This window comes from Rhineura floridana, chromosome 1, assembly GCF_030035675.1.
Source record: "Rhineura floridana isolate rRhiFlo1 chromosome 1, rRhiFlo1.hap2, whole genome shotgun sequence".
Taxonomy (NCBI): domain Eukaryota; kingdom Metazoa; phylum Chordata; class Lepidosauria; order Squamata; family Rhineuridae; genus Rhineura; species Rhineura floridana.
In genome coordinates, this window is record NC_084480.1 from 42548636 (window position 1) to 42561729 (window position 13094).

Genomic DNA, 13094 nt, shown 5'->3' on the forward strand with positions numbered 1-13094 from the left:
ATTTGTGTGATATATTATTTTAAAGGTCATTTTAATGATGTTTTACAGTGTTTTTGTTTGTCGCCATGGGCTCCTACTGGGAGGAAGGGCAGGATATAAATGTAATAAGACAAACCACAGTTAACCAAAAGTGTGAGCAAAAACTTCCAGAATCCTCCTCTCAGCCACCCACTGGAAGAGAGGGGAGGGAGAATGAACACATCTAACACTCACTGCATCTTATTTCCATCTCACATAGAGACTCTGCCTCTCCTCTGTAAGGGGAAGCTGTTCTCTTTCCAATTTTGTGAAGGCTACACAAAGCACTTTTATTATTAATTCAATTTCCTACCTGCCCTTCACCATGAGGGCACACTTGCATTTAGGAGTTAAACATGGGTGAAGCAAATTGATGTAATTAAGCTAGAGTGGTAATAAGTGATTTTAATACATGGATTTTCTATGAGCTATGTGAAATGTGTGAGTTTGGTTCATGAAGTTGGCCCTTCTTGACCACTATATTAGTGGAAAATAGAATGCATACATCAATTATTCAATAGTTTCTCCATTTTGAATTATCTCAGGGGGGAAAATAGAGCAGCAAGCCCAAGCATCTATCAAGACACTGCAGTAATAAGTGCTGGTCTATCCCTCCATACAAATGTTTTCCACAATTATCACCTCTAGCAATAAAGCAGATATTTTAGTTAGCTATGTGAAATGACCAAAATGCAAATCCATAGTCTATTTGAGGATTTCTGTTATTAAATCAGACACCACATTTGATATGAAACCAGTGATGTAAACAAGTGCAGGATTCAACGGCAAGGCTGTTTCTTGTTCAACATTTTGGATTAGGAAAAAACAGTTTTACTAGCAGACATAAATTTCTAGAAATAGCTCCTGTTTAAAATAATGCAGTATAGTTGAGTCAATGTCTTCATGAAACAAGAAGTGGGAAGGAAAAACTAAACAGGCAATGTTGGAAAAAGGTAAATTAAAAGTATTCTTTATTTTACGTGCTCTTTTATTAAACGTATTCCAAACAATGCAAGACTGATCCATGAATCCTCAATGGAAAATTGAACAACGAATTTGAGTGTGAATAGATTCTACCCAAACCATTGCTTTCTGGAATGTGCATTTTTATTTGGAAAGTAGTCTGCCTGATCTAACAGCATGAAAGGGCTAGTGGTTTGTTATTAATACAACACTCCCCACTATTTTGAATTTTAAAGACATGTTATCTGGTTGATTCACTGAACATCTGATAATCAGCAACTTGATTATGGAGTGGTAGCCATGAAGGAGATGGCACCTCTGTTCCTAGTACTTGAAAACACTATTATGGCAATGGTTAAATTAGTACTGGACTATTTCTACCCAGGACATCATTGTATAATTTCTGCAATTTCAAATTAACTTAAACATTAACTACTCAAAAACAATATAATGAGCTGAGCAGTTTGCATTTTACCTCTAGACTGCAAGCTTTATATTCTGAATCTTCAGGAGTCTCAGCTCAGCAATTCCTCCTACTTTTGGATTATAATATCCTTAATGCAATAGGTAACATCTGCCCTAATGCCAATAACCAGACACCCAAGGGACATGAAAATTTGACTATAAGAGACAGAGAACTCTGAAAAGGAGAGGTCAGTGGGGAGCAAGTATATTGAAGAACAAAAGGTCAAAAACAAATTGCTGCTTTTTATAATGAGTAGCTGATTGACAGATTTAAATGCAGCAGCACTGCAACAGGCTCTTGGTGTTCTCCCTCCAATATTCCAAAATATCCTCCAATTAACTACTTTCTGAATATGGAAATATATTGTTAACTTGAAAGCCTGTCTCCTTGAAGACTTTCTAAATGAGTTTTGTAGAAAGGTATAAGCACATTTTGCTGGAACTATCAGAGAGAGAGAGAGATGAGAGAGAGAGGGGGGGGAGGGAGAGGGAGGGAGGGGGAGGGAGAGGGGGAGGGGGAGAGAGGGAGAGAGAGGAGGTGTGTACAGGAAGGAGGGAAGGGAGGGAAAGACAACAGCAAGGAAGAAAAGATCAGAACAAAAGCAGTGCTAAAAAGGGATAATTTAAAAAAAACCCTGAAGTTATCCACCCTAAACATCTTAACATTTTTGTTGTCTGGTTTTCTTAGCACAGTTTCTAACGTGCAACCAATGTGTGGTTATATAAACCATAGATTATGTAAACAGGCAGATGACAAGTACACTTAACAGATACTATGAGCATGTAACTCCTATCTTAATATAAAATGTAGTGTCATTCCATCATAAAATATTTCAGAGCTATTCCCAGGATAAAATCTCAGGTTTTGTGTATGCAAGAGAGATTCTTTCTGCATATTACTGGCAGACCTCTCATCCCAGTCCTCTGTTCTGGATTCTATACTGCTTTAACACTTCTTTAGGTACGTTTTCTAGCTAGCCCTTCCAAAATTCTTCCTACTAACCATCCATGACAAACTAATACAAGAGTGAGAATCCACTATTGCTAAATCACAAGTCTTAAACATGGCTTTCATAATTTCCTTTTCCTTCTCCCCTCAATACATTCATCACAACACAGAATTGTTGCTGCGTTTGCCATGTTTATAAGACAATTGTAGGGAAGGAGGCCAAATGTCCCCCTTCGCAGCAAGCCCAAGCTGCCCTATACAAATGCCTCTTGAATTTCTGAAACAGTGCACCCTTAAAAAATGTAGCAAGTAGCACATAATTGTCAGCCTACATACCTCTTTGGTTATACCTGCTCGTATACCCATACATTCTGCCTAGCTTCTTGCTTCTAGTCCCTCCTACAAGACAGACCCATTCATTTCTCCCCCAGCTTATGCTTACTCACACACCCTCTTTCTCCTGCCACATTATCTTAGCCTGAAGCAACTCTACCAATAAAATCTATTCTCTAATTCTTCCTTTCAACAATCCCTCTAAAGTAATGACCCACAATGTGAAAAAGCTGAGTCTTTACTCCATAGGTTTATAAAGTAAGACATGCAACACCAGTCATGCGAAATTGCACTTGCCACAAGCTTGTCTGGGATGGGGGGGCAATCCTTTGGTTTTAGAAAGACTGCCTTATTCAATATATTTTGTACACACATTTTACATAGTGCTTGATAGGACAGGCAGTCCTGTTACTCCACACCTCTGTCACCACGTTGGGTGATCTCTTTCAATGCACAATCTTGGTGCAAAAAATCCACTCTTAAAGAGAATGAAAAGTTGCACACTTTTGTGCATTGATATGAAAATGCTCTCTTGTACACAGAGATTTTAATAAGTCACCAGTTCATTTTGTAGTCCATTTACAAAAGCATCAATATACATACATGATATGTTCAAATCTGTGTGCAATGAATCTGTTTTCAACAGACAATAAGGAATACACACAAAGGACTTCCTGGCTCATGTCTGAGAAGAATTACAATGGTGATATTTGCTACTAGCTACAGTATGCCTTTTGGAATTAATAGAACAGTGTTCTGTCACGTGCCTCTTTTAATCAGGAATGCTCTTCGGTGCTGCCACTGAAAGATCTGCTTCGAACGTGGTTTCGCAGTTGCTCTATGAGTTCAGGGTTTTGCTGTTGTATCTGCTGTGCAAACTGCTGTCCTCTGTACAGAATTTTTTTTATATAAAGATCAGTGAGTAAGGGAAGACAATATTGTGCTGAACTCAAAATACAGAAAGCCAAAGCACAAATTAACTCTACAACTGAAAGAAATCACAAGCACCAATCAGACACCTCATTTGCCCTACTTGAGAAATATGTGAAATTTAGAAAGCTGTCCTTCATTGTGTTGAAAAGGCAAGGCACAGGGAAAGCATCGGGCCTAATGCTCAAAACAAAGATCAAAACATGGCTGCCAAGTTGTAACCAACAACAAAAACAACAACTAAGTCAGTCTCTTTTAAAATACTTTAGGACTAGCTTTGCCCCCTAAGCTCCTGCCCAATTTTTACACGCAGTGGATGAGGTTTTCCTGGTGATGCTGTGTGTTAGGTGTAGAATTACCAGCAATAGGATCCTCAGTGTGACTGCACCGGCTTTGTTGAACGCTGTTGCCCTGACATTTAAACATGCAACTTCTATATTTGGCTTCAGGTGCCTACTGAAGTCTTTTCTATTTAATCAGCTTTTGTCTTATTAGCTTCGCCTGGGGCAGACACAGTTGATAATGAAGAAATTTTATATGCCATTTGGTACTGTTTTAACATACTTATTATGTATTTGTTTACATAATACTGCTTAGACGTTTTTATGAACAAGTGGTTTATAAAGTTTCACATAAATAAACAAAACCTAATAAATTAATGTTTGCAAATGTTAACTTGCAAGAGCAGCATATAAGTCACTTACGCATGTATGAGGCTTGACAGATCAGTGAGGCCACCAACACCTGCAGCAGGGCCCCCTATAGCATTTGTCATCATTCCTGACATCCTACAAGAAATATAGTTTTGGCAATGGTGAAATATAGGCACTTGAAAATATATTATTATCTGATATCTGCTGTATTATACAAAGAAAAGCAATTAACTACAAGTAAATGCAAAGGTTGCCATAACTCTTATTATAATGGGAAGAAGGTCATAATCTGCTGCTAATTTTCCCTTGCACAACTCCAATTAAAACAACTGGGAGTTTTGTTCTCCTGTAGAACTCTGCATCATTGCAATGTTTATTTGTTGTGAACCGCCCAGAGAGCTTCGGCTATGGGGCGGTATAGAAATTTAATTAACAAATAAATAATAAATAAATGGGGATTTGTGTTTGAGAAATTCCTCATGATTTCTTCTGTATAATGAAACATCTTCCTAATACATTGCATAATTTGCTAATGAAGCGTTAGTCTGTTGCTCCTGCTTTAACCTACTCAAGCTCTGTTCATGCATTATGTTATCTCTAAGATCCCACTGTTAGCCTTGATTCAAGGATCCCGAGTCTCTTCTCCAGCTCTGTACACACAATATTAATAGATTTTTGCTCTTGGCAATCCCTGGATTGTTGCTCTTTACTAGGAAGAAAGGTGGTGAATAGCATTTTAGCTATTAAGAGTGTTGCCTGAACATAAGGAAGATATGTGCCCATGAGGTGAAAACCTGCAGTTCAAAGTTCCCCAGAAAACAACCAAATCCTCTGTGGTAAGCCAAAGGATTTTTCACCTACATCTTTCAGCATGGACTCCAATGTTAATTAATACTTACAGTTGCTGAACTTGAGGATTCTGCATTAAACTTGCTGCCTGAAATAGATGAAATGCCTTGAGTTGTAATGCAGCCAGTGTTTAGCCCACAGCACTGTGAATGAAGGTCAACCTTTTGAACTACCCTTAAGTTTTTGGGCAAACAAATATCTAAGGTTGGATCCAGACCTGCTATTTTGCAAACATTCCATTTCCATTTGCAGAAGTGACTCTGATTCAGTGGAAGCTCCTAGATGAATAGGTTGGAGGCAATGTTTGCCAATTTTCCCTTCTCTCTGCAGCTTCTTGTGCCACCTCCAATGTTGTTGTGGAAAATATCTCCATCCTCCAGAAAAGATTTTCAGGTGGGATAGGGGGCAATCAGCAAAAATTGCCAGTTAGCAGAGTTTCATTCCACACGACTCTGGATCCAACATCATATGTATATGGTGTTGCAGTTTTGACAACCTCATAGAAAACTTTATTTTATCAGGATACACAGTGTAGCTCCAGTTTCTATGGAGCCACAAGATCTTCTCACAACTATTTTCTGCAGAAATGTGTTCCCAAGACCTGGGAACGGAATTAATTATAGTAAAACAGAAATATCAATGATAATCCACCATGTGGTTTGTCAACGTTGGGGAAGGAGAAAATAGAGGTTAAAAGAAGACAAAATTGTTTTTTAGGAAATCAAAATAAGAACAGAAAGAGGATCTGAAAAGGAAATCACAAAAATAATTTAAAACGCACTTACCATGCTAATGAAGGCAGGATTGTTTATCAAGCTCGCCATATCAAAACTTAATCCAGTCCCAGTCTGAAAATTAAATATGCACATCAATCATATATAAAGTAGCACTGAGTTATTACAAGATTTGAATAAATTGTATGAAAGCCACCTTACAGGACTGGACGTGTCTCTTAATTTCTGCTCAGCTATTTTCAGGTTTGACTTATAGGAGTCATTTTCGGGATCAAGATGCAGTGCTTTTCGATAACTATTAATTGCTTCTTGGTATTTATTCATTGAAGTCAGAGCCAGTCTAATATGAACAAAGGAAGCCAATGTGAAAAAGCCAATATGTAAAAGTGTTTGTATTTTCTTGTTTACTTCATAGTCATTTAAATGAAATATGTCAATGCTGCTTAAATTCTTAGGAAGTGAACTCTAGTCCATGAAACTTTCCATAATAATTCTGTTTGGTCTTTGAGGTGTCATAGAATTCCATCAGTGAATACTGTTACTTGACACAAGAAAGAGAGTGTGAACATATGAAGCTGCCTTACAGCACAGTATTGTCTACAATAGCTAGCAGTGGTGACTAGTGCCCATTGAGACTAGCAGGGCAGAAGGCAGGGAGACCAACAGTAGGTGAAGCCAAAGGCAATGACATGCACAGCCACCTGCTGATCAGTTATAAGTAAGAAGGCAGGCAGGCGGTAACAGGCTGGAGTTGGTGGGGCAGTGCCCATTTTCCCTAATGGACCAACTTCCCATGCTGACTAGCAGTGGCTGTCCCAGGCTTCAGACAGGGGTCTCCCCAATCGTATCTGGAAATGCCAGGATTTGAAGATGGGAACTTTTGCATACAAACCATGCGCTCTACTGCTGAGTCCCAGCCCTTCCCTTAGAAAACATGCAGTCACACTTCACTGTGAGGTGCTGTAACCAAGGAGTAAACTGGTTGTCAGTAGCATCCCACCAAGTGTGAGAATTTTACTGCATGTTCAGGAAGTGGGGCAGGGGGTATATAATTTTGTTACCGCTTGGCAGTTTCCATTTAGTAAATGGCCTCCTGTATGCATTCAATAATCTCAGTCCACCAAGAAAGAATTCTATGCTTAATATGTCTCTGCCTGCATGGAAGTTTTCAAGTGCTTTAAAGAGATGGCAGGTTCTAGAATTAAACTTAAGAAATTATTTTCCTCAGGCAGGGATTAAAAGTTACTCTTTACAAGTTCACATCCATCCCATGGATCTTGAAAGCCCAAAAAGAACTAGGCTTCCACTGGTAGCTTAAAAGTAGGCCCAACTGACTTCAGTTCCATCAGATAATAACATTTGATGGTTTATCTCAGCATTTAGACATGAATTACCCTGCACATTTGAAATTTCTCTGACTCTCAGCCAAAATCCTGGGACCATTGTTTGCAAGAGTGCTCCATAGAAATCTACTCTACTACAGGGAAGTGTGTAGTATGAATAGTATAGAAAATACAGTAAAGGAAGCTAATTTAATCACACCACTACAAATGCTTCACATTTTAGCTAGGTATAAGTAACACTGAGCTTCTGCTCATTATCAGGTAATTCTTATTGTCATGCCTGCATCCCAGACTGCAGGACATGGAATAATGGGCTCAAGTTACAGGAAACCAGATTTCAACTGAACATCAGGAAAAACTCCCTAACTGTTAGAGTGGTATGACAATGGAACCAATTACCTAGGGAGATGGGGTGCTCTCAAACACTGGAGACCTTCAAGAGCAGGGGTTGGACTTGGTTGCCTTATAGGCCCCTTCCATCTCTACAATTCTATGAAAGGCTGTTTTCTACCAGTCTAATTAGAGAAAAGTAAGTATATAGAGCACAAAAAGATGCCATGGGTCCAATAAGCCTACATTGGCAGTAGCTTCCGCAGAGAACGTATTATCAGTCTCTCTCTTGACCAGAGGTGGGTGGTTGTTAATAGTTCTCCAGCTACAGAAGTGCGAGCAAACTGAAAGTCAAAATTAAATAATGCACTGATTCTCATCTATTAAATCCTCTGTCATACAGCAAACTTCATAAATGTAGAAGACATTCTGCAAACTTCAAGATCAATTGTTTTAGCTTAGTATTGTGTTAAAATTTATGAAGCATGTGAAATATTCAGTCTGAAGTCATGTAGGAGCATATGGAAATGGAAATGGACTGCCTTCTAGTCGATCCTGACTTATGGCAACCCTGTGAATAGGGTTTTCATGGTAAGCAGTATTCAGGGGGGGTTTACCATTGCCTCCCTCTGAGGCTGAGAGGCAGTGACTGGCCCAAGGTCACCCAGTGAGCTTCATGGCTGTGTGGGGATTCGAACCCTGGTCTCCCAGGTCATAGTCCAGCACCGTAACCACTACACCACACTGGCTCTCGTAGGAGCATATACAGCGTTTCTATTATCTGAATATTGATTCTGATTGTTGAAAAGGTTGGTCAAACTCAAAACTGCACAACTTGGTACTAGTTGGTGGTCCAATAAATGTATCACCTGTGCTGTGGTTATGGTGCTAGCGTGGCAGCAACATAACCAATGCCTTCTGACTCAATTATATTTCATATTGTAATTGTACCATTGGTCTCACCTGAAAGGTGATTTTCATAGGAAGGGGCCATCACCGTGGGATAGTTCCACCTATCGTGCGAAGGCAAGAATGTTTTTGAAGTCAAGACTAGGGGCGTCATGCCCCTCCCACTCTCCAGTTCATTCGTAGCGAGTCTAAAAGAGATATCTAAAAATACAAGAACAAGGCCAACAGGCCCGCCAGGAAAATAACATAATAGTTACATGCATAACAACATGACTCTAACCTAACTTCATAAGATAACAGAACTAAAGGTCTTGACTTCACTCTTACATTTAAATATAATATGGAAAAAATAACATGTAACCCATTGATAAAATCACTAGTCATCCTCCAACTGGGAGGGTCGTGATGGCCCCTTCCTATGAAAATCACCTTTCAGGTGAGACCAATGGTACATTTTCCATAGGAAGTGGGCCATCACCGTGGGATGTACCAAAGCAACCCATATAGGGAGGGACCACCCACATGTTAATCCTCATTAAGAACCTGTTGCAACACTCGTCTGCCAAAAGAAGCATCAGCAGAGGCATAACGATCAATTTTATAATGTCTTATAAACGAGTGTGGGGAAGACCAGACTGCGGCCCTACAAATATCGGCAACAGGAGCATTAGTAGCAAAAGCAGCCGAAGTGGCAGCTGACCTAGTAGAATGAGCTGTTATACTAGCAGGAACTGGCAGCTTCAGGGACTCATATGCTAAGGTAATGCATGCCCTTAACCAACGGGATAAGGTAGGATTGGATACTTTATGCCCCATAGACCCTGGATGAAAGGATACAAACAGAGACTCCGTTCGTCGAATCTCTTGGGTCCTAGACAGGTAGGTCTTGAGAGCCCTCCGGACATCCAACGAATGCCAAGCCTTCTCGAGAGGATGGGTAGGATTCGGGCAAAAGGAAGGCAAAACAATGTCCTGGTTGCAATGAAAAACTGAATCGACCTTGGGACGAAAGGAAGGGTCAGTCTTCAGCACAACAGAGTCCTTATGGAAGACGCAGAGGTGTCTAGCGGAAGACAATGCGCCCAACTCCGAAACGCGTCTGGCAGATGTGATTGCAATCAGAAACAGGACCTTGAAGGACAGAATACGTAGGGGCACAGTTCTGATGGGTTCAAACGGAGGGCGTTGCAAAGCCTGCAGAACTTTCGGCAAACTCCATGAGGGGAACCGATGGACAACAGCCAGAGAGCGTAGGGCGACTCCCCTCAAAAAACGTTTGATGAACGGATGTGAGGAAATATGATCTCCAGGAGAGGACACTGAGAGAATGGATGACAGGGTAGACGCATGTCGACGTAGGGTGTTGGGTCGAAGTCCCATCATAAAGCCACTATGGAGAAATTGGAGCACCTGGTGCACATTGGCCTGGGATGGATCGTGGTGGTGGGACTGACACCACTTGGAGAAAGCCACCCAGGTATGTTGATAAATGCGAGTGGTAGATGGTCTTCTCGAGGCCAAAATAATATCAATCACAGCGTCAGACAGTCCAGCTGACCTCAAGTGTCTCCGTTCAAACGCCACGCTGTTAGATTGAGCCAAGTAGGGTCCTGGTGCAGTACTGGACCCTGGGATAAGAGGTCTGGCGTTACTGGAAGTGTCCAAGGGTCCATCATTGACATTGCCAGAAGATCTGAGAACCACGGACGGCGTGGCCAAAATGGTGCTATCAGAACCAGCTGTGCCCTTTCGGTTCGCGCCTTCCTCAAGGTTTTGGCTAACAATGGTATGGGAGGAAAGGCGTACAATAGACCGTCTGGCCACGGTGTTGTCAGAGCATCCACTGCTTCTGCTGTTGAGTCCAGGTATCGGGCAAAGTACCTGGGAAGCTGGCAATTGTGACTGGAAGCAAACAGGTCGACTGAGAGGGCGCCGAACCGACACTGGAGACGATGGAAAATGGCAGGATGAAGTTTCCATTCTCCCGGGAAGACCTGTTGTCTGCTGAGCCAGTCTGCTGTCACATTCAAAATCCCTTTGAGGTGCTCTGCTTTCAGGGATTGTAGATGTTGTTCTGCCCAGACAAAGATGAGGGAGGCTAAGTCCTGCAGAGGACGAGACCTGGTGCCCCCTTGTCTGTTCAAATGTGATTTTACACACGTGTTGTCTGTTCGAATGAGCACATGATGCAAAGGGAACAGAGACTGAAAATGACATAGAGCCAAGTGGACAGCCTTTAGTTCCAGCCAGTTGATGCTTCGAGCTCGCTCTGCGTTGGGCCAAACCCCCTGAACATATTGGGAGTTGCAGTGGGCTCCCCAACCTATGAGGCTGGCGTCTGTGGTCACGACGGTTCTGCGGGGTTCTCTGAACGACGTGCCCTTGGAGAGGTGTTGAACCTTGGTCCACCAGAGGAAGGAGAGGCGCAGAGCGGGGCTCAAACGAACTTTGCGATGGTTGGAGCTGGCAATGTCTTTTTGAAAAGGCAACAGAGTCCACTGAAGGGGCCGAGTGTGAGCTCGAGCCCAGGGTACAATGTGGATTGTGGAGATAAACATCCCGAGTGCTCTGGCGAGAAGCATGACGTCTGCGGATGTTTGTTGTATCAGGGACCTTGCGATGCTTGTGATGGCAGTGATGCGATCTGGAGACAGGAAGGCCATTGCCTGCAGGGTGTCCAACATTGCCCCAAGATGTAGTAGGCGTTGGGTTGGTTGGAGATGGCTTTTGTCGAAGTTGACCAGCCAGCCGTAGGTCTGCAAAACATTGAGGGTGATCATTAAATGATGATGAGCCAGCTCTTCAGATTTGGCCCGTATAAGCAGATCGTCCAAATATGGGTAGATATGAACCCCTTGGGTCCGAAGGTAAGCCACTAGGATGAGTAGCACCTTGGAAAATACTCTTGGAGCAGAGGAGAGGCCAAATGACATCGCTCTGTATTGAAAATGTTGGTGGCCGAAGGCAAACCGAAGAAACTTTCTGTGGGCTATGCAAATGGGTACATGGAGATACGCTTCCTTAAGGTCGATGGAAGCCAGGAAGTCTCCTTCATGCAGACTCTCGGTAATGGAATGGAGAGATTCCATTTTGAACCTGCGGTATGTTACAAAACGGTTGACAAACTTGAGGTCCAATACCGCCCTCCAAGATAAATCTCGTTTTGGCACAGCAAATAGGAGGGAGTACACCCCTTCCGATCTCTCAGTTGTGGGAACTGGCTCTATTGCCGCTATGTGCAAGAGGTGATGTATAGCTGTCTGCATGATGTTGTGCCTGGCTGGTGCCCTTGGGCAAGGAGACGGGTGGAATCTGTCTGACGGGGTTGCCCAGAACTCTATGGTATAGCCATAAGTGAAGAGGTCCCTGATCCAGGGGACCGTAGTAAGGCGCAGCCATCGATCTCCAAAATTAAGTAATCTGCCACCTATGGGGATGGCGTTAATACTACTTGTGTAGGCGAGGACCTCCCCTATATGAGGACGATGAGTTGCCCCTGCGCCCTTGGTACTGACCTCTGCCCTGGGGGCGTCGGTTCCAGGAGCCCCTGAATGCGTTGGAATCATAGGGTCTGAAATCGCGGCCTCGTCCTCCTGGTCGCGTTCCTCGAAAGGGCTGGTTAGAACGAAAGGATGGAAATCGCCTGAAGGGCCTGTGGTCGATGTTCTTGACTGTGGCTAGAACCGGTTTGTGGGCGTCTTTTGGGTCAACCAGAACTGCCTTTAGAGCTTCCTCACCGAAGAGAAGAGATCCGGAGTAAGGAGCCTTGGACAGGTTCAATCTGGCCGCTGAATCAGCTTGCCAGTGACGAAGCCAGAGGGTGCGACGAGCGACTATTTGAGTCGTCATGGCTCGTGCCCCTAATTGGGTGGCATCCAAAGTGGCGTCGGCCACAAAGGCTGCTGTCTTACGTAGTTTCAATAGTGCTCTTTTAAAGGCGACAGGATCAGGGTTATCATCCTCTAGAAGGTCATCCAGCCACATCATAGATGCTCTGGAGAAAATGGAGGCTGAAGCGGAGGCACGCATGGATAGGGCAGTGGCCTCGTGGTTCTTGCAGAGGGCGAAGTCTATTCGACGTTCAGTAGTATCTTTTAGGTGGGATTCCCCTTCCCTGGGCAAGATAGATCGCGAAACGAGGCGAGCGATCGGTTCGTCTATGCCAGGGACATCTAACTTGGTGGCGAAGTCTGGGGCTAGGGCGTAAAGTCTGTCAGCCGTGTTCTTGAAGCGTCGAGCTTTGAGTGGGTGGGCCCATTCTTCGGAAGCTAATTTGGCAATTGGGTCCGGCACCGGGAAGTAGTGTTCAGTAGGTGCAGGGGATTTGAGGACCTTGGCCCCTTTGAGAGTTGGGGCGGACGAAGTTGAAGGCGCAGTCTGGAGACCAAGGGTATGAAGTACCCTACGTGCGAGCGGTTGGTAATCTGAGGTATTGAACAAGCGATACGATGTATCCTCCTCATGATCTGAATAGTCGCTCCAGTCGTCTCCTTCAACATGGTCAGTGAAAGTTAACTCCTCCGCATACGAGGCTTCGTCCGTACATCTGCCTCTGGCTACATCGAAAGGATCTGGTGAGCAGGAAGGATGAGCAGCATGGGACGCACGTTGGTCCATG

The 13094-nt window shown here is 43.2% G+C and overlaps 1 protein-coding gene across 6 annotated transcripts in view; it reads right to left on the reverse strand.

Annotated features, from left to right (window-relative positions):
- Window positions 1-962: 962 nt before the first annotated feature.
- SGTB (small glutamine rich tetratricopeptide repeat co-chaperone beta) overlaps window positions 963-13094 on the reverse strand; it is a 33281-nt gene continuing 21149 nt past the window's right edge. For 4 of the 6 annotated variants that reach the window (XM_061619341.1, XM_061619351.1, XM_061619370.1 and 1 more), the window contains 5 exons: window positions 6096-6234; window positions 5946-6008; window positions 5211-5248; window positions 4363-4446; window positions 963-3616 (listed from right to left, as the gene is read on the reverse strand). In XM_061619341.1, the coding sequence (XP_061475325.1) occupies window positions 3505-3616; window positions 4363-4446; window positions 5211-5248; window positions 5946-6008; window positions 6096-6234 (436 nt within the window). In that variant the 3' untranslated portion in view covers window positions 963-3504. Of the gene's footprint in view, window positions 3617-4362; window positions 4447-5210; window positions 5249-5945; window positions 6009-6095; window positions 6235-8534; window positions 8678-9317; window positions 11233-11991; window positions 13048-13094 lie in introns of those variants that run through there. The other 2 variants (XM_061619331.1, XM_061619379.1) reach the window with 2 other exon arrangements.